The sequence below is a fragment of the Muscardinus avellanarius genome (genome assembly GCF_963383645.1).
Source record: "Muscardinus avellanarius genome assembly, chromosome: 18".
Classification (NCBI taxonomy): domain Eukaryota; kingdom Metazoa; phylum Chordata; class Mammalia; order Rodentia; family Gliridae; genus Muscardinus; species Muscardinus avellanarius.
In genome coordinates, this window is record NC_137804.1 from 2,721,421 (window position 1) to 2,743,407 (window position 21,987).

Consider the following 21,987-nt stretch of genomic DNA (forward strand, 5'->3'; position numbering starts at 1 on the left):
TAGAAGGGAGGGAAAGTTGAAATAATGTCCTCACACAGGTTATCAGAACACGAGGGTTATCTCAAGCTTTGACCCGCGAGGAGGGGGAGGAGGAAACATTCTCTTTGTCTCTTTTTTAAGCTTAAGCTACTGACCAAGTTTTTCAGCTTAAGCCATAAGTGTCTGTCTAGTCAATTTCCTGTTCCTGCTAAGGCCAAGTTCTCTCCATATTTCCTCCAAGCCTGCTGAGGACAGGAGCAGCTGGTGTTCAGCAGCACCGCAGAGCTGGTATTACGATCCGGTGCTCTCGTGCATTACCTCTTAATTCTCAGCAAAAGCCTGAGAGGATATGTCTGTACATGCAACTTACAAATGAGGAAACGAGGCTCAAAGGGAAGCAATCAACCCAAAACACTAAGTGAAGGATTAGGACTTACGGACACCTGCAACCTCACTCCACTGGCACTCACTGCCAGCAGACCCCCAGGGCTACACAGAAACCCTCCGGAGCACAGACGCGGGCTGGTGCCGGTGCAAAGGGCATGGGATGAGGAGGGCGAGCCTGCACTCACTTATTTTCCCCACCTCACAACATCAGTGGCGTCTTTGATGACCATGGAGACCCAGAACAAGGAGTGCGGTTGCCACAAACTGCTTTTACCATCTTAAAAAATAAAAACTAGTTGTTTGCTCTGTCTCAATGACTCTCCACCTTTAATGGTATCCCAGTTGAAACGTTAGCCTGGCATCAAGATAAAACAAGGAGAGCACATGGAGCCTGGGTCGTGTCGCCGGGAGTGTGTGCTTTCCCCACTGGACAGCCGCCTCCCGGCACTCACATGCCATAGTCCTTTCTTTGCCAACTTCTCTATCACAGACTGCCACACATGTGCTGGAAATCCAGTAGTGAAAATATGGTCAAAGCAGGGCAGGAAGCTCTGTAAAACAATGGAGTCGCCTGAAAAGAAAGGACCCTCGGTCAGAACGTTTAGGGGACATTTGAGAAAAGCCTCTACAATAAAGACTGCATGCAGGCAAGAGTAAATTAAAAAGCAAAGAAAACAGGGGCTGGAATGTTGTTCAGTGGTTGAGCACTTGTTAGCAGGCATGTGGCCCTGGGCTCAATCTCCAGGGTCTCACATACACACACACACCAAAAAATAATAATAATAATAATAATAATAATAATCAGAAAGGCATTTTTTTTCAAAATAGTACAAAGTCCTTTATAATCGACTGAAGTGGCGATCACTTTAAATTTACCCATAAACTCAATCTCCTAAGCCAGGCAGCATGAATGTGAACTAACATTCACTTAGCTTTTCGCCTTGCGGAACCTAGTGATGCGTGCTTATACTTCATCTCAAACAAACCCCACGGCAGTGCCTATTATCTCCTCTTACAGAGGAGGAAAGGGAGGCTCAGGGGAAGTTAGGAGCTCGTTTCCTTTGAGAAGAATGTAACAGATATTACTGTTCTCCAACAACTGAAATGATGACAGAAGAAGACAGAGGCGTCGTGACATACCGTGCAGCTGCTGTGTGACATAAGCCAGTACGGGAGCAGGGCCACCGCTCTTGCAGTCAACGTGCATGCTGCAAACCTCGCTCTTCTCACCCACCCACCTACTGCATCTCGTGATCCTCCCAACCACATCTGACCAGCTCGCACGCGACTGTCCAAGAGGCAGGGCAAGTGCCAGGTAACAGGGCACCTCTTCCAGGGTTGCTGATTTCAAAGCATAAGTAAATATGAAAACAAACATACCCTGTATGCAAGGACACAAAATTCCCATAAATATACTTTTCCACATTTAGAAATTTGGGGCCCTAGGCACACATTCACCTTGTTGGGAAGATATCACAAGTATTTACTGCCCTATGGAGTCCTGTTAACAGAAGCCACTCCTGGGAATAGCCAGGTTATCTCAGTGTGCAATCACCAAGAAGCACTTGTTTGAATTCCCATCAGTCTGGCCTGGCTTCTGACAGGACAATGACTTTTAAAAGATGAGGAAAGACACTGAGGAAGTTTGGGAAATGGGCCAAGCCATTAGATTAGGAGGAAAAGGAGGCCGGCTTTGGCCACTGTAAGCAAACAGCTGCCTGGGGACTGTGACCACCCGTTCTGGTCCAGAGACTTCCTATCTCTCTGCTGGGGAACATAGCTGGGCCTGCCTCTAACTCCTTTCTAGTGCCTTCAGCTACGCTAAACTCTCTCTGTGCCAAACTTACCAACTCCACAGTCGCCCACAAGCTGCAGAAGCTGCTTTCTCAAAACAGCCAGCTGTAGGAGCATCTGAACTGATAACAGTTGAACCACCTCACACAGTGATTCCCCCACTTCCAAAAGCTAAAACCTTTTGTCAGTGACTCTTAACACATGCCCTTTTTTATATTCTTTTTTTTTAATTTTTTATTTGAAACAGGGTCTCACTGAGTTGCAAAGGACCTCACTAAATAGCTGAGGCTGGCCACAAACCCAGATCTTCCTGTCTCAACCTCCCAAATGCTGGGATTACAAGCGTGCGCCACCACGCCCAAACCCTTTTTTATATTCTAACATCTTTGACATAGGGACATGTCTTATGATGGATGCTGTCTCACACTGGCAGAACAGAAATTAATGGCACATCTTAAGTGAGTGCCATTTAAATTTGATCAAACACAGTATTTGAAATCAATGGCCTGAGTGTTGGCAGGACTCCACCCTGCAGGTCACTGGCAGGGGTATCCCACAGCTTTACAGGCTCCTGGGTTTACCTAATCTGGGCCATTGACAAAGCCACCTCAGCAGCAGGTCATTGGAATGGCAAACTAATGCACAGGTGCAGAGGGCTCCGCTCTGGTCCCTCCTAGACTGTGTGGGTCCTCCGCTGATGGGGCTGCCCCCAGCAGTCCTCCAAGGACCCACCAGGGCCCTCCCAGGATATGTGTGTAACAAAAAAGTACTTTCTCAGCAGATTAGAGAAATACATGCACAAATCATAGGGAAGAGCAAAAACTACATAAGGCAAATCTCTATAAATAGCAATGCAGAAAACTTATTGGATCCAAAACAAAATCCCAAAGGTGTGGTGAGCCACCAACTACCTACGTCAGCTACAAAGCCACAACACACAATTGTCTGCCCATGAACCATCCAAACAAAATGACATGCTCTTTAAAACAAGTCTCCCCAGTTGGACTTACTGCTCATAGTGGTGAAGACCCCAACAAGGAAGTCAGCAAGCTGGGTTTGCTCTTGGCTGCTATGCAGAATGCGCAGACCCTCAAAGAACATGCGAGCAGCTTCATAGGGCTGGAGCAAGCGCAGCAAGGAGTAGCCGGCCCGGTAGTATCCCTGGGACAGAAGGAAAACAAAACTGTAACGTTCCCATCTGCTGATCCAACCTGCGGCTGACAGGAACAGCAAGAGTGCGGCGGGCAGGGCCCGACCCCAGAAGTCTGGCCCACGCAGACAGGGTTCCAACACGCGCAGTACATGCTGTGTTGTTTCTCTGCATATTTTAACTGCCAAGAAAATACGTGTTCATGTTCAAGTCTACAGCTTACACAGGATCTAACACAGGATACTGAGAGATGGAAGCCGCCCGGTTCCAATTATGCATGTGTTTTATTACTCAGACCTCCAATCACAGTCTGGCCACAGCAGAGGAATGAAAATCTCCTATGACTCGTGTTCAGGGAAAGAACGAGATGCTCATGTGAACTCAGAAGTCGTTCCACGCTCCTTTCAATCAGAATAAACGCCACTTCCACTGCTGGGTGTGTAGGAAAATGTAATGACAACCACTGAGATTTACCAGCTCCACGTTATATGCAACATACACAAGAGGCCAGAAAAGTTTGATTTGGTATGGAGAAGAAAATCATGATGACGAGGAGAGAAAATGGTGTCACCTGCCTACGTGCAAGCTGTAGGACTCCAGAGTGGGAACAGATGACACTGCTGTCCTCGCCTGGGCCACGACATCGGCCTCAGGGATCCTCCAAAACAATTTTCTGTCTAAAACAACATGTGTTCATAAATTCAGTTCATAAAAAAGCAAGCACTTAAAAATTCCACTTAACACGCCGGGCGCATCCTTGTAATCCCCACGCTTGGGAGGTGAAGACAGGAGGATCACGCAGGTTTGAAGCCAGCCTCAATGGCTTAAGAGACCCTGTTTCCAAATAAAATATGAAAAATAGGTCTGGGAGTATAGCCCGGAGGTAGAAGGGTTTCTAGGAACCCCAGTACCAAAAAAAAATCCACTTAACACCAAATCTCTGGTTACTTATTGATTTATTTTAACCTTTATTTGAGAGTTCAGAGACTCCAGTTACTAATCAGAAAGAGGAGGAAAGACATGTGTCTTCTCTGTGTTTTATTTTCACCAACCAGGCAGACGGGTTCAGACCCTCACATTTCCGTGCTTTCTCAGGTATAAGTTTTATTTTATATTTTGAAGAGAGGTAGAGGGGATCAGAATATGTCATCTAAATATACCACCTGGGCATAAAGATTCTTTTAAGGTAGGCATGGTGGTGGTGCATGCTTATATCCCAGGTTTTGGAAAGCTGAGACAAGAGGACTGCATGTTCAACAAAATAAAAATCAGGCTGGAGGTATAGCTCAGAGGAAGAATATCCCTGGATTTAATCCTCTGTAACACACACACACACACACACACACACACACACACACACACACACACACATTATTTTAAACTGAAAGCACTTGAGACTCAATAATTGCAGAAATAATTCTCCCGTAGCTTCTCTTAACTAGCTACATTCAGGTGCCCAAGATTGAGCCCACTATAAATCCCCTCACCTAGAGAAATTTAGTTATGAAGAAGACAGAGTCAGTTCCAAGATGGACCTGCACAAAGCTCCAATAGCCTACCTTCCATTCCTTTCCCCCAAATACTTACCTTCCCAGTCTGCAGCCCTAGAAGTCTAAAAACCCCCCTTTTCTTTGCCATAAAAAATAGCATGTAAGTTCTGAGTCCTGTCACGGTCTTAGGGGTCTTCGCCTCTTCTCTAGAAAGGCTCCAAATCACACAAAAATTAGCATTAAATCAAACTGCTATGCTTTCCCCATGCTAATCTGTCTCTTGTCAGTCCATTCAGAGGGGCCTGACCACCGCACCGCAAGAGCATCTAAGAAAAGACGCGTCCTCTCCTGCAGAGGGCGATGAAGGAGGGTGGGCAGAGGCACTCGGGCCAGGAGCTATCAGGAGCTGCTGCAGGTCTGGCCACTCAGGGAAGCATCTGGGACATCACTTAGAACCCTTCACCCTGGGGCTCCAGCCTCACCCTCAGGGTGCAGCCAAACCCACTGCTCCCCCCCTACCTGCTTAGAGCCAGGAAGAACTTATCAGGAACATACTCCCATTTTCAAAATCAGCCAATAACCTCTAAAACCCCACCCTTCTGGCTGGGGCTGGGGCTCAGTGGTAGAGCACCTGCCTAGCATGTGCAAGGCCCTGTGTTTGAACCCCAGCACCACACACACACACCTTTTCCAACAAAAAAGGCTTATGGGTCAGTACCTACTTATAAAGTAAACTATCCAAGCCCTCGCTCAGGACTGGAGTAATTTGCAGGCCGACCTCCCCGCTCTGCCCAGTGCAGGCTGTTTCCGGCAGTCACGCATGAGCGGTACACCTCTACGGATGTAATTAAAAACTCCTGCTGAGGAGTGCGAACAGCTTTGCTTCACGTCTCCTTAATCCCTGAAGCAACTCCAAGGCACAGGCATGATCTCATTTTACAGATCAGGAAATTGAGGCTTAGAGAAGAGCAACTCAGCCAAGCTGCTCCAGTCAGCGCGCAGCAGAGCACGAGACAGGAAGGCCTATGCTTGCCCCGCTTTCTCCTGAGCCTCTGTAAATTGTCCAGCCCACTCACTTGATACCGTCTGTTGCTTCCCATGGCTCCAGAACTGCTATTACCTTCAGCCTGTCGCTTCACTCCCATGCGCTCCTCTCCCAGCTTGAGTGAGAATGCAGGGCTGGGATGGTGCCCTGCTCCTGCTGTCTGCCTGGAGGCACCTGAACCAGGAGGCTGCCTAAAAGAATGGGCAGTGGGCCCCGATGTGGCTTGGTGAGAGTGCCTGCCTAGTGTGCACAAGGCCCTGAGCTTCTAGTGCTAAACAATGGACACTCAGGGTACTTTGACTGGAAAAAAAAATCCAAAGATCACTTACTTTTTTAATGCTTTAAAGGGTCTTATTTGGCCTCTGAAACTATCCTGATCCTTCCAAAATGGCTGATTTCTAGAGTAAAGAATGCTTTCTGAATAACTGGTATTGTGTCCTCTAGCCGGCTTGCATGTGAAATAGTTTACCTAAAAGTTTTGCTACAGACAGTAAAGAACGTGAACAATACCACTATAGGATTCCAATTTAATCCCTTGGGGAAGACACCAAGGAGTGGTATAGCTGGTCACATGGTGGGTCCGACATGATTCACAGTGGCCACCTTTCGGAGCCAACCTGGCGTCGATCAACAGATGACTGGATAGAGAAAGTGTGGTATATACACACAATGCCCTTTACTCAGCCACGAGGAAGAAAAGTGTGTCGTTTGCAGCAAAACAGGTGGAACTTGAGAACACTGTGCTAAGTGATATCAGTCTCAGGGCCGTGTTTTCCCTCATATGCAGAGGCTAGAGAGAAAAAAAGGAAAGAAAGGAATGTCACATAAAGGAGGGGAGAGACCAGTAGGATTATGGGAGGAGACTGGGGGGGCTGGAGGAAGGAAACATCAAATAATGCGATGTTACTATGTGAAGATGTCACCAGCAATCCCACCAACTGTATGGAGCATGGGAGATGGAGTGGGGTGGGACTTAGAGGGGACCCCCAAGTGACAAGTGACGTGAGTGTATGCAATGCACTGTTTTGGATCTCACTGCTATAGAATCAAGGCACCAACGAAAGTAATAATAAAAAGAACATGAGCAGATCATGAATTTTGGTACAGCGGCATCAGAACAAAATGGGCTCCTCCGGCCTCTCGGGGCCTCCACTGCAGGAGGCCAAGCCCCTGGAGTGAGGGTCGACATGGCCACGGCTGTTCTGACTGCTCTCCAGTAATGCCCACATGCCCTGCAGGGTCTGGCGAGCAGAGAGCACTCCTAGCGTGATTGTTCTCAAAAGAAAAGAGGGAGAGAGGCAGGAGGAAACAGCGGCAGCTCCCGCCGCCACTGCCACTGGCCTGTACCTTGACATAGGTTGGATCCCACTGGAGACATTCCTTGGCGGCGAGGAAAGCCTCGTTCCATTTCCCAAGGCTGTAAAAGGCGTTGGATTTGTTGCAGAGCAGCACAGCCAGGTCCCTCGGGGGAACCCTGTGAGAAAGAACAAAACGGTGATCTGTAAAGCAATCACTCCGCAAACACCCAAAACTGTCCTTGAGGCACCATTCTGGAGCTCGCTGCTGCCATTGGAAGAGGGGGTCAGCAGAAAATGTCTCAGTTATGCCCAGCAGACCTGTCCCTTGCAGCCCCATGAACCCGAGAGTATTTATAATGTGCAAACAGTGCAAACTCTGTCCTTCCTCACGCCCAAATTCTCGGCTCCCCCTTTCGATGGCTAATGTTCTCAACACCTTGGTTCCCTCTCCCACTGATCTCCACAAATCTACTTTTTGGAGCTCTCTGAAGATGTTGCAAAAGGGTGACTAGTCCTAAGAATGGGAGTTTCCCACCAAAGCTTTGGAGTCGAGATAGGGTGTGAACTGCTCTGCGTGGGTGTTGGTGCTGACTGGATGAGAGCGCACCACAAGAAGGACCTCTCGGAGCACGTGATCAACCATCATCTCCTTAGACATCTGGGAAGAAGATTCCTCAGTAGGCCCTGTGCACAGGGTCTTCGGGCAGAGAACTCCAGGTCCTGGTACCTGGTATCAAGGAAGGGGAGGCGAGGGCCCAGCCCCGCAGACTACTGCCTGTGGGGAGGTACACAGCTGGAGGATGGCCAAAGGCGGGCCCTCTAGCACAGGGCAGGGCAGGGACCGCTATAGCCTGAGCCCCCTGGCGATGCAGCAGCAAGCTTACAGGTAAAACTAGGCCAGAAGGAGAAGGAAGATATAAAATACACCAGTGTCGAGAAGCCCAGATGCCAGTGGAAAGTAATACACACAATGGAGGAAAGCAAGACTTTGATTTTTTTATTTTATATTCTAATTGTAAGAACAATACAAATCACTGTACAAAAGTTAGGTAATGCAGATAAACACAAAAATAGCAAAGTAACAGTCACCTTTATTATTGTCCCCACCCTTGATTTCCTGGTCCTTTCACTGTCCATAGTCCCTCCAGTTGTAAAGGGATAGGGCCAGAGGCACACCCAGCAGGTGACCAGCAAAGGAGGCTCGCCACAGCATCCTTCCCAGACCCCTTGCTCACGACTGCTGCTGCCCCTAGGGGCTCTCTCTCCAGAGGTTTACCTTCAGCCTAATGAGAGCTGCCCTCTCCCCAGGAAGTCACAACCATGCTATGGAATGAATTGTGTCTCCCCAAAATTCATATGCTAAAGCCTTAACCCCTGACAGGTTTTAGAGATAGGGCCTCGGGGACGCTATTTCCATGAGGTCGGACCGGTGGGGGACTCTGGATGGGATCGATGTCCTTATAAAAAGAGATGCCACAGAGCATGTGTACGCATGTGTGTGCCTGGCTGCCTGCGCTCGCTCTGGCTCTCCCTCTCCCTCCTCCTCCCCTCCCTCTCTGGGCCAGGGTGGACATAGGGAGAAGGCAGCATCTAGAAGCCAGGAAAAGCTATCACTGGATACACAAACTGGGCACCTTCATCATGAGCGCCAGCCTCCCGACCTGTGAGAAGTAAGTGCCTGCTGCTTAAGCCACCCAGGATACAGTATTTAGTTGTGGCAGGCGGAGCAAAGCCCCACTCCCCAAGACCAGCCCCAGAGGCCAGTCAATGACTACCAGACTGATAGACACTATCGCAGGGCTAGCCTTCCTGCCTCAAGGCAAAGCCAGCTCTGCAGGGCCATGTGCGCTCCAGGGCTTGCCGTGGGCTGCCCGGCTACGGTTCACACGCCATCCCTGCCTGGGGCTTTCCTACCTCGTCCTTCCCTCAGCCCCACTCTCCTGAAAGGATCTGGGCTCTGTGAATCAGAGGCCTCTAAGCCTGGTGTTTACTAACAGCAGGGGAGCAAGTGGCTGGCAGTGGGCGAGGAAGTGGGGAAGGTTCCACGCCAGGCACGTGGAAGGTCCACGCAGAAGCCCCCTCAGTGGCCGGCCAGGCAGCTGGAGGAGCTGAGCTAGGAGCACACAGGGTGGGGGCGGTCCACAGCCCTAACCCCTGCACCACACTACCTCGTTAAGGAAGCTGAATGTTTTGAGCTCTAGACCCCGCTCTGACACAGTCCCGATCTGTACCCCATGAGTCAGAACACAGAAACTAAAGGCACTCGCCAATTAGGTCAACTCAAGTTCAGCTGGAGTGCAGAGCACAGGCAGCAGGAGGGAGGAGGGAGACTCAGTGCGCTTCTCAGGGCACGCTCAGGCGATGCACCGCAGAGGCCCTCTGCTCCGTCTCCTGCAGCCATTCCCAAGGATGATCTGGAAGCCTCTAGGGGCGTCCCCAAGACCACTGCAGTGGCCACAAGGTTCAAACAGCTCCACGGCCATGACGGGCTGAACAGTGGCCCCCAAATAACGCTCCCTGCTATGAGCAAGGGGGCCTGCTGATGCGAGTGAGGTGGGAAGATCCTGGATCAGGGGGCAATCACAGGGCCCTCCCGAGGGAAAGACACTTCCAGAGCAGAAGACAGAAGCGGCAGTGGAAGCAGAGACTGGAGCGCAGCGCTGTGACGGAGGAAGGGGACGAAAGCCAAGGAGCACAGCCGGCCCTCAAAGACTAAAGGGCAAGCAACTAGGTTCAGAGCTCCCACTGAGCCCCACAGGGCTCATTTCCAACTTCTGGCTCGAGAAGTAAGAAAATAAATTGGTATTGTTTTAAGCCACTGAGTATACAGTGATTTGTTGCAGCAACAACAAGAAACTTATAGAACAGTAATACTAAAACCATATGCACCTCGCCCACACTGGTTCTCTCTGCAGCACACAGGGACTGTTCCAGAGGCTACAAGTTCCAGAGGCTGCGTGATGTGGTATCACCAAGGACTGAGTGCGGAGGCGGGCGGAGGACACATCTGCCTTCCAGGACACAGACACTGAGGGCCGCAAAAATGTGCCGCTCTCCTCACAAAATGTGTCGTTTTAGAAAATAAAGGCATTTTGCATCAAAAGACAATGGACTTATTGCTGAGACTTTATTAAATGAATAATTACATAGTTTAACTTTTTTCTCCATTTCAAGTTCTAACTCGGACTACACTGACGGCTGTAACCTACATAAAAAGGCTCCGTGGGTCCTCAGCAGTCCCTCACCATGAGGGATTGCAGCGTTTGAGAGCAGGTCTCCTACCGCTGCAGTGAGGAGCAGGTGAGCCTCACTGTCTGGGCGGTGCCTCTGTGGCCTGCGGTAAATGGCACAGGAGACCAAGAAGACGAAAGGATGGGGACTTCAGCCATCCCAGAAACTGACTCCCTTGCAGACAAAGGAGTTTCCTTGTGTTTATGACCGTCCTCTGGGTTTCACTTTCTGTTCCCCTTGTTCAATAACAATCTCAGTCTGAGGGAGAAAGGAAACAGAAGCCAGGTGGTGTGACCAGAAGAAAACATAGAATCCTCATTTATTTAAAAAATGCTGGTGGGGAATCCAAATACTTAACCCCCAACGGGGCGTGGTGGCGTACGCTTGTAATCCCCGCGCTTGGGAGGCTGAGACAGGAGGATCACACGGGTTCGAAGCCAGCCTCAGCTACTTAGTGAGGCTTTCAGCAACTTAGTGAGACCCTGTTTCCAAATAAAATATAAAAAAGGTCTGGGAGTATAGCCCGGAGGTAGAAAGCCTCTGGGTTCCATCCCCGTACCAAAAAATAATAATAATAATACTTACCCCCAGTGGTAAAACTGCAGGAGAATCTGGATAGCTTCATCATACTTTTTGATGGCCAAAGAGAAGTTCCCATTCTTAAAAACCTGGTTGCCAGACTCTTTCAATAGCTCAACATAAGCAATGGGGTCCATCCTGCAGGAAAGGCTTGCCCCGGGCTCCCCGCCAGGCTCCTGCTGCTGGCGTCACCTCCACTCTGCAGGGCTTCCTCCGGTGAAGGAGCTGGTTCATTCTAGCCCCACCCACCTCCAGAGGCACACCCTGGCAACTGCTCTGACAGGGGATCACGCAGGGAGCCGGAGGAGACCTTTCCCTTCTCAGGCCTCTCCTGACCGCCCATGCGCTCAGTGCGAGCTCTGTGAGGCTGCGCCTGGGCTTGGGACAGTAGTACCTGGCAGGGAGTGGGTACGATGCCCACAAGTGGCACTGACTGCTCTCTCGTTTCCCATCACCACAGCCCATAAGGAGGCACCGTTCCCATGGTTCAGATGAGGAAACTGAGGCTCAAAGGCACCTGGTCACTTGCTTAAGCATCTGCTAATGGTATTTCCCAGTTCTGCCCTTGACACTGAGCCATGCCAGAGCAAACTGGACTCGGCCGACAGCCCTCCTGTCTGCTCAACCAGGGAAACAGGGCAGGGAAGGGTAGTTCTCAAGTCCCCATTACAGAGGCAACAATACGGGCCAGAGCTTCGCCTGCCCCATGCCCTCCTAAGACACCATAAAGCCTTGGAGTGACTGTCCCCGAAGTTGCTGTTGCTTATTTGCCTGTATCACCCAAAGGTCCTCGCTTCTTTCTGGCTGTAATTTCCATCTTGTTTATTTTTGTCTCTCTATGACCTAGCACATAAGTTAAGTATCTGTGGCGTACCAATGTCAGGCCAGACCCAGAAAGGATGTGTGCTACTGATGTTCTCAGGTGGGGCCTGAGGGCTGGGGAAAAGCAGCCGGCAGCCCTGAGCACACAGGGGACTCAGGGAGTGTGCTGGCCAAAGGCAGGAGAATGGCCAAGAGCCTGGAGAAGCAGCCACCACGGAGACAGGGTGGCCACAGAAGAGATTTCCCTCAGGATTTCCTCCTCCCAGCGGCACTGGAAACACAGAGGGTGATCTGAGCACCCACACAGGGCACGTGTCTACCCAGGTCATAAAACCCATCCGCTGTCTGGCTGACTCAATTCCTGGACAGATAATAATTTTTATCATTTCAAGTCCTGGTAGGAACTGGGGGAAGGAGCAAAACCGTGCAGGTGTACATGTTGGCTTGTTTGTGACAGGGAAGCTCACCAAGGGCTGTGGCGTGTATATCCCTATTATTATGAATCACATCTTTTTTTTTGGTGCTAGAGATTAAGCTCAAGGGCATTCTACCTCTGGGCTACACACCAGTCCTTTCTTATTTTTTATTTTTTATTTTTTATTTTTTATTTTTTTGAAACAGGGTCTCACTAAGTTGCGGAGGGCCTCACTTAATAGCTGAGGCTGGCCACGAAACTGCGATCCTCCTGTCTCAGCCTCCCAAGTACTGGGATTACAAGTGTGCACCTCCACGACCAGCTTTGAATTACATCATGATGTGAGACTATAATTCAGCAATAGACGTATTTTTAATTAAAAAAAAATATATATATATATATATATATATATAAGAGTTGGGAATAGGGTTTTTGGACTGTGCTGTTCCTTAGGCAGAGCTTTACCAAAATGAAGCTTATGACTCCTGAACAAGTCAGAATTCTACCTACACTCTACATTCAGTAATCTCTAAATTATATGACTCAGACTTATATAGAGATGCCTGAGAAAAACATGGAAAAAGGTCAGGCTTTGACTAAGTAGGGAATAAAGACATGTTTCTCTTTCCAGTACTGTCAACCCTTTGTCCAATAAACATTTTTTAAACTGGCCATAATCAGACAACTAGAACAAGAAAATCACTGCAAGCACTGACAAAGGGTTAATATTCCTCCTACATAAATCTTGTCCACTGCAAGAAAAGACCAGTGCTCTGACCAAAATATGTGAGTTCCGAACAGAAAATTTACAGAGGAATGCAAGGCAAATGCTAACTGTCCAGAGACTGGATATGCAGGGTTGCCCTCACCAGGAGCAAAGAAATGGAAAGGCCAACGAGGTGTCATCGAAAGTAGCGGAATGAGCCCTAGTGCCAGACGCTGCCTACCGGGAGACGTGCGTGCACGGACAGATCAGGCCTCACGGATGCGCACACCGTGAAAAACTCAAGTGGCCCTAAATGGTACAGAGGTGCATAGCAGATTTTAATCAGACCCATACAGTAAAATATCATGCAGCTATTTTAAAATCAAGTTGTAAAAGAATATTTAATAGAGATTGTAAGTGAAAAATACAAGTTACATAAGACATATCATCCCAAATTTAATGTAAATACATGTATAATGTGTTGCCAAAATGTTAAGAGCAACACCACTGAGATTAGGCAGCGTTTAATGTTCCTCATGTTTTTTCTGAATTTCCAATTGCTCTGCAATATTGTGGTCTTGGTAATCAGACGATCAATGTTATTAAAATATGGCTTTTTTAAAGGTTTGATTGAATAATTCAAATACAAAATGTTTCTACTGTGTTTATAAAACAATAAAGGCTGTTCAGTTCGGAATTGCTTTCACACTCCTCTGGAAATCAACAGTGGGCCCTGAATGTTCTGTGGACAAACCCTGAACAAATTCACCCACCTCTGGTTCTACTCTTCCTTGGTTCAGTCACATCAAAGGAGACGGAAGGCGCGCCAACCGCACAGCACTCCCTGGGAGCCTCGTTCTCGTTATAAAGAAGACTGGCTTATAAGCCAGCCACAGAACACACAGCTCGGCTGCGGGGTCTTTTTGAAAGCCTCTGGCAGTCTATCCTATGAAGTTATTTAATGTGTTAACTTACCATAATGATAATGCACCTGATAACCTTATGTACTAAGCTCCTATTATGTGCTTGCTATCACTGTGTCTTTCATTCTCCTAAGAAACTCCATGGGTTGACATGAGTGTCCCCGCTTTACATAGGGAAACTGAGGCAAAAGCAGCTGTTTGCAGTAGCTACTACCATGGCAAGCGGGAGTCCTGGACCTGAAACCTGGATGGCCTGAACTTAAAGCCTAAATAGGGAGGCTGAGACAGGAGGACCACAGGCTTGAGGCCAGTCTCAGCAACTTAGCATGACCCTGTTTCAAAATAAAAACTGAAATAGAAATGGAGTATAGCTTAGAGGTAGAACACCCCTGGGCTCAACTGCCCGTGCCCCCCCAAAAGAGGAGCTAAACTACAAGAGCAGAACGGAGATAACAGGTCAGCAAGGGCAACAATGGCATAGAACGTTTGGGTACCACGCAGTCGCTCCCCTACCCTTCCAGTTTTGGTAACAATGCAAAAGCTACAAGATGCGCATGAGTTCTCAGTCGCTGAGCTGGCTTTCCTGAGTCTCAGCACGCAGCTGAGAGAGTTCAAAGTGCAATTGCTGGCAGTATCACAGCCAGCTGGCTGCCTGGCTATGCGGAAAAAGCAAAAGCAAGAAAAATAAGCACGTTCAAAACACAGCAGATTCAAGTAGGTGTGGCTGTTGTTACTCACTGTGTGTACACACGTGAGCTTCTGTAACCGACTTATCTACAGAGAAAGGCTGCAAATGACAGAGGTTCCGGGACGGGGCGGGGGGGGGGGGCTGGACTGGGGAGAGGACGTCTCTGTCTTCATACGTGAATTCTACTTGAATTTTTGGCAACAAAGGAGTTAAAGATGTGCCATCTCAAAATCTACCCAACTGGTGCAGTGGTCACTTGAGGAACTGTGACTGAAGGCAGCCATCTGGCCTGCCTTTCCTACAGCCAGGCAGCCAGCCGCCTGGATTCTTTCGGGAGGGATGTCCTTCCCGTACCGGGACTGGGAGATAGCCTCAGCCACTAGACTGGAGACTGGGCTGCAATAGCCCCGAGTAAACAAACTCTGCAGTAATCTTTCCTTCCCTGCCCTCTCCACCGCCTCCCCCACATAGCCCTCTCTGGGTGACATCCCTAGAATTTACCGCCCTCGACCAGCTAGCTGTCCATTTGTCCTGTCATTCCCTCACAGATTGATTGTTCTTTATCTAAAAAGAAATAAAAAGCAACAGGCTTTGATCATATCTTTGGAACATCATTTCTCTTGTGAACATCCCCATGTACATGCAAAAATTATAAAACTTTGATGCTCTTTTATAATAATCAACTTTATTAGTTGGATTCCTAGAAGGAGCCAAAGAACCTACAAGAACTAAAGGATGTAGCAGGGAGCTCTGCTCTTCCTACAGCAACACGTGTTTACTTTTGTGGGGTTTTGTTGGTACCTTTTTTTTTTTATTAAAATCCTTTCAAAAGACTCCAAAAGCAGTCCATGACCCAATATCAGGCCTGGAATGGTGGGAGTGGAGACAATTCCAAGCTGAATCCAAAGAGAGCGCCTCTTAAAAGTGTTTCCTCTTCTCCAGGAAGGTATACAGAGAAGGTCCAAACAAGAATCCAAACTCAGAAATCATGCCCAGGATTCCAATTTGCTTTTTTGTTTTATGGGAGGGTTGTTTTTTGGTTTTTTGCTTTTTTTTTCCCATGGGGAAAAGGATGCAAGTGTTGGAAGAGAAAAGTAAGGATTTTCTTAAAAGACTCATTCAAAATCTTTCAGAGGCCTCTGGAAAAGCACTTTGTACTTTTATGGGTGAGAAAAGTACCCCAAAAAAAGCCTTCCCGCTCAGAGTGTTTAGCAGGACAATAAAGACTTTCCCTTGCCCCTCACCTCACTGTCTCACCTGCCTGCCCCACCCAACGCCCAGAGAAGTGGCCTGCACACTCAACTACATGCACCTCAGAGGGAAGATGGTAATTCCAAAATGTGTTGGCTAGTCTGGCCCTGAACTGCCCTTGTAAAATTTACATCCTAAAGGACAGAGTACTAGCAAAAAAGAAACACCATAAATTACTCTCCCCATAACATGCAGGGTCTCTTGTCTGTTTTCAAGCCCATTCCTCTCCTAGAGACATTTCACACACTCACTCAGCACCCATGTGCTTCCCAAGAGGATCTGTAACTTTCCAAACACTCCAGTCCTAATACTTACACAATGTCTAAATGTAAGGACTATGCTAAGCCTCAGGAGTTTGATGGTTAAAAAAAAAAAGAGTCACCATCCCTCCAGAAGTTTGTCTATTAGATAGACACTGTAATTCAATAAATAATCACACAGATATTAGAGTAAACAGACCAGAAAAAACACTTCTCACCTTCAACCAAACAGGTTAGGTCAAGAATGTCCTTCATTCTGCCTGTGTATCTGTTTGTTTAAGGGAGGGTAAGAGGAAGTAGAGTTGGAGGGGAAAAAAGAGGAGCTGAGTTTGATATGTTCTCCACACGCCATTTCTTTTGTTACCAGTGTATTTGGTGAATTTGGGCTGGGAGTGGTTTCCCTGCAGTATGCCTTCTCAGTGAGCACTATCACCCCCAAAAACTGGTTTTGGGGGAGTGAAAAGTTTTAATTTTTTATGCGCAATGCACAGACATACATATGATAAAGAATCAGATAAATAATATTGTCTGTGGTGTTTATAATTCTTGGGGAATGAGACGCTATATTAGGAAAAACAAATACAGTTAGAGTGGGGAATCTAATAAAAAAAAAAATAGGTTGAGCCGGGCGTGGTGGTGCGTGCTTGTAATCCCCACGCTTGGGAGGCAGAGACAGGAGGATCGCGCTGGTTCGAAGCCAGGCCCGCTGGCTTAAGAGACCCTGTTTCCAAAAATAATAAAGTATAAAATAGGTCTGGGAGTGTAGCCCGGATGTAGAAGGGCTTCCAGGAACCCCAGTACCACCAAAAAAAAAAAAAAAAAAAAAGATTGAGAAAAACACTACCCTAGAGGAATTGGGAGATTAAAGAAGAAATATTAAAAGTAAGATCTATCTACTGATGGATGGATAAATAAAACGTGTCATATACAAAATAGAAGTAGGTTCTGACAATGCTGCCCCATGGAAGAGTTTTGAGGACACTGTTAAATGAAATACCAAACACAATGGGGCTGCTGGAGGGTGGGCGGCAGCGTTTCGGATTACCAAGTAAAATTCAAGGGATCAGCTGGACAACAATACAAATATACTTAACAGGAATGATCTATTTCCACACGTAAAATGGTTAAATGGTAAATTTCATGTCTTTTACTACAATTAAACATTTTAAAGTAAAAAGAAACAAAATAGGAATGCAGAAACAGAAACACTAATCCACACAAAAGTAGAACATTTCCTAGATTTCTCTCCCCCGCTCCGGCCTCAGTCCTGCACCCAGAAGCACTCTACCCCTGAGCTCCCTCCCTCCTCAGCTCTTGCTAATGCTTGTCCTGAGACAGGGCCTTGCCAAGTTGCCCAGGCAGCCTCCAACGTTCACCGTCCTGGCTGGCCTCCTGAGGCTGTGCCACCGCACCTGGCTACACTTGGATTTCTACTCCAAGCTTAACAAAAAATGATTTCTTTTCCTATGCACACTGCTACACTGAGATACCAAAAAGATGGAGGACACCAAAGTTTCTCCTGTCCCTGGCTGTGCTCATTTACATGTACATCCAGGGAAGTGAAGGAAGCCAAGATACTGATTTGCTCAGAAAGCCATGCTAAGGTCCTGGCCCCACCAGGACAGAAGTAGAACTCGTCTCCTAGCAGGCGTCGCGTGCAGATGGTTTGCAGTACTCAGATACAACTCCTGCGACCAGAAAAGTAGCCACATGATGAGCTGGGTGCAGTAACACACGCCTATAATCCCAATAGTTGGAGGCTGAGATGGGAGGACTACGGATCCAAGGCTGTCCTCAGCAACTTAGCAACACCCTATTTCAAAATAAAAATGAGACTGGGGTAGAGCTCAGTGGTAGAACACACCTGGATTCAATCCCTAGTACCAAAAAGAAATAACCACACTATGCAATAAATGTACGTGAGGTTACAGTCTAAGTGTCAGACAACATACATCCACAATTACCACACAGCAGTAATGAAAAATCACACGGTGGGGATCTGTCTTATCCCATTACCTTAAACAGGCCCAATTTTTTTTCTGACAACATCCTTGCCGATGTAAAACAGTGATGTGTATACGCGCTGTGTGTGGCTCATGTAAGTTTTCTGCCCATAGAACTCCCGTGCAGATCTACACTGGAACATGGCTGGGTCCTCAGAAGATGCCCTGCTGCCCCTTTCCAGGCCGAGCCCACTCCAGCACCATTCTGCCTCCTAATCCACAGGTGTTGCCTGTCTTGAGACTCTCGGCCGCTCAGTGGGCTCACGCGGCTCGCTCTCCTTCACCGTGACCTGTGTGACCTCCCGCGAGCCGCTGCAGTGGCTACGGCTCCCCTCCGCGCTGTGCTGCCGGGGTGAACGAACACACCGCAGCTTATTTACCATTCTGCTGATGAGCATTTGGGTTGTTCCCAGCTTGAGATGATTAAGGAGTTGTTAACAATGTTCTTGTACATGTCTTTCAATGAATAATGTCTGCATTGTTGGGAACATTACCAGGGTCACAGAGGAGATGTACTGCTTAGATACTGCCAGTTTTCCAAGCGGTTGGACCAATTTAGACTCCCAATAGCAATGTGTTGGAAGTACAAGCTGCCAACACTTCCACGCTAGGCACTACCGGTCTTCTTAATGGTGGCCATGTAGTATCTCATTGTGGTTTTAGTTAGCATTTTCCTGGTGACTAATAGTGGGTGTGTGTGCCTTTTCATAAGTTTATTGGCCACACGAATGTTGTCTTTTACGAAGTTCCAAATTGACCCAACCACAGAGAATTGTGTTGTTTTTAATAAGTGACCACTAGATAACAATATGTGAGCCTCATTTCAGTTCATTTTCTCAGCTTAATAATATCACTCCGACAGCTGGCAGAAGATGGACTCTGACCTAGACACCTTCCATCCACCACCCAGACACACAGCACACAGGCCACCAGAAACTCAGGAAATAAACCTTCTAAAGACAACAATTGCCAGTAAGTGGCTAAGATTTCCCGGGACTCTAGCGATAGCATGGTGCCAGAAAATGTGTAGTAAAAACTAAAAACAGGTTAATTTTTTATGGCAGAAACTTGAAAGTTGACCCTTAATAAAATTAATGATAAACTTAGGAAGCTCTGACGTTCTACCCATTTGGCTACTTTAATGTAAATGTTCTACCCATTTGGCTACTTTAATGTAAAGGGCCCATTTGGGCCCTTTAATGTAACCACGCCTGCCTAACTGAACCCCAACTTTGGTTCTATATCCACCTCTACCCCCTCCAAAGACCCCTTAGCTTTAAGGGAAGCCAACTCCACCCTTAGTCCCTAAAGGCTTGATAAGTAAATCCTATGCCCCTGCCAAGGACTGGTCCAGTACCCACTGTGGAGCACAGTTCTATCCCATGAAACGTGAGGAGATATTAATGGGGGACTCTGAGGAAGTGGTTCGTTGCTTCTGAATCAGCTTCAAGAAGACCTCTCTAGTACTTAGGGCCCTACCAAGGTGGAAGTGAGCCTGTGACTCTAGACATCAAGATGTATACATGGGACACACTAAATTTCAGCCGCATTTCGCTTCTGCCCTAAGGATAAAACCAATATTCACAGAAAGACGACAGAGCCCAGGGAGCCACAGGACAATTGGTGGGGAACTGATTTGAGAGAATCCTGAAACCTGCTCCATCTCTGAACTTCTGTTAATGTCGATCCATCCATCAGCTCCCAGAATATGTGACGGCGGCTCATGCAGGAGGCCCATCTTCCCACAAGATGGAGTCCTGCAACTCCCTGCGGCACCATCCTAGGCACACCTGTCTTCATGCTTGCTCCACGAGGTTCTTAAAACTCCAGGCATGACTTTCAAGGCAGGAAGAGGAGGAAGGGAAGAGCCACATGGCTGGCTCCCAGTGCCACTCGACTGCTTCATAAAAGAAGGAACTTCCCCAAAGCCCCCAAGTAGACCGCACATGTTTCACAGGTCAGAAAATAACTAACTGGACCTATAATGGTAGGCAGCCAGAAAAGAGAAGGTTGACAGGACTGCTGGGTTTGCCAAGCAACTGGTATCCCAAAATGAGCCAAGAAATAGTCTTACTGCTCAAGTTAGGTTTTGTTACATAGAGCTAAAAAGCATGCCAGTTTAGCTCTATTACCATGGGGGGGGGAGTGCTTAGAGATTCCCTGGGGCATTCTAACTCTGAGCTGCACCCCACCCCTATTTTGGTTTTATTTTGAAACAAGGTCTCACTAGGCTGATGATAGTCTCACTACTTGCTGAGGCTGTCCTCCAACCTCTGATCCCTCCTCTCTCAGCCTCCCAAGTACTTCAGATTACAGGCATGGCCACCACGCCTGGTTACCCTATTACTATTTTATCTAGCTGCTATTACTATTCTGTTCTATCTGGAACATTCTGTCCAATATGGTGGCCACTAGCCACATGCAGATATTAACATTTTAAATGAAATTGACTAAAATAGAGTTAAAGCTTCAGTTTCTCAGTGGCTCTAGCTACACTTCCCACACTCCAGCGCCACGTGTGGCCAGTGTTTTGACAGTGCAAATGTAGACTCTCACCGCAGCAAGTTCTACTGGAGAGCCTGGCTCTGGATAGGGAAGTAACCCAGGTGCCACATCTGGAATGTCGGTGGGAAACGTAGCTTTCACACCCCATGTGTGTGCGTGGCAGGTAACTGAGGGTGGTTTCCCAAGTTTTTGGAGTGCAGGGTCTGAGCCCAGGGGCTGGTGCTTCTCCATGCTCTCTGCACCACCCTCTTGACATCTCTGAGCACCCTGCGGTCTTTACGTCCTGAACAGCATTTAATCCATGAGGATGAGTAGTCTCTTGGAATTACGTCTGCGTGCTGTGGCCGGCCGTGTGGGGTCACAAGTGGTGCTAGGTATCCCGCGGCCACACCTCCACAAGCATCCCGTTCAGAGCCCACCGTATCACAAATGGAAGTGAGGTCACTGCTTCATCGCATCCCTAAAAACGCAGTTTTAAGTTTCTTTCCTGCTTCTGCCCCTTTAAAAGATGGAGCAAAGACCTATCAAACCAAAGAGCAACCCAATAAAACTGCTGTCTACCTCCAAAGCAAGCAGGAAGAACATTTTCTGAACTGATTTCATGAAATAACCGTTTTTGTTTGAAAGGGGGATGGGGAGAACAGCCTGTTATTCGACTGGTTTGATCCCCACATGACCAGTTGTTCAGAATTTTCAAGAGACAAATTTAACATCCTGTGTCTCCCTGGTACTCAAGTAGGACTTGACTCACCTCAGACTGAGTCACCCTGGCCCCTTGACTAAACACTGCCTCAGAACACGCTTTTCGTTAAATTTTCAGATCCAAATGGAACAGTGAGAAGAACAGAAGCAGGGCTCCTGGGAGGCTAATCGTTATTGACACTGCTTTACGATTTGAGCTCAGAGGCTTAAATTAACACAGGACTAAAACAACCTGAGGAAATAAACATGCATTTTCCAAGAAAAATTGTAATAATAATTTTAATTTTAAAATTTACATATGTAATTCTGATAGAAAGCATTTTTAAGTTCTTTAGAAAATGTCTATGAAAACACGTTTGCAAGACTTATTTGGAGAAAACACAAAACTTCACTCAGAAATCATGATCTTAAATTTAAAAAATACCCAACCTGCTTCTGTTTGGGCAAATTCACTATGATAAATGTAGTATCGTCCCATATTAGTTAATATACACTTCCAACAAAATAAGTATTTTTTTTGTGTGGTACTGGGGTTCCTGGAAGCCCTTCTACCTCTGGGCTACACTCCCAAACCTATTTTATACTTTTTTATATTTGGAAACAGAGTCTCTTAAAGCAACATGGCTGACTTCAAACCTGCGCAATCCTCCTGTCTCCGCCTCCCAAGCGCGGGGATTACAAGCATGCGCCACCACACCTGGCTCCCAAAATAAGTTATTTTTAAAAGATGTGTAAAGACATTCATGAGAGAACTCTCAA

General features: G+C 47.5%; 1 protein-coding gene across 4 annotated transcripts in view; it reads right to left on the bottom strand.

Annotated features, from left to right (window-relative positions):
• TRANK1 (tetratricopeptide repeat and ankyrin repeat containing 1) overlaps positions 1 to 21,987 on the bottom strand; it is a gene marked incomplete at both ends in the record, with an annotated part of 100,280 nt that overhangs the window by 63,041 nt on the left and 15,252 nt on the right. Inside the window, 4 exons of one of the 4 annotated variants that reach the window (XM_080714910.1) lie at positions 819 to 937; positions 3,171 to 3,321; positions 7,193 to 7,319; positions 10,960 to 11,090. In XM_080714910.1, the coding sequence (XP_080571036.1) occupies positions 819 to 937; positions 3,171 to 3,321; positions 7,193 to 7,319; positions 10,960 to 11,090 (528 nt within the window). Of the gene's footprint in view, positions 1 to 818; positions 938 to 3,170; positions 3,322 to 7,192; positions 7,377 to 10,959; positions 11,091 to 21,987 lie in introns of those variants that run through there. The other 3 variants (XM_080714909.1, XM_080714911.1, XM_080714912.1) reach the window with 3 other exon arrangements.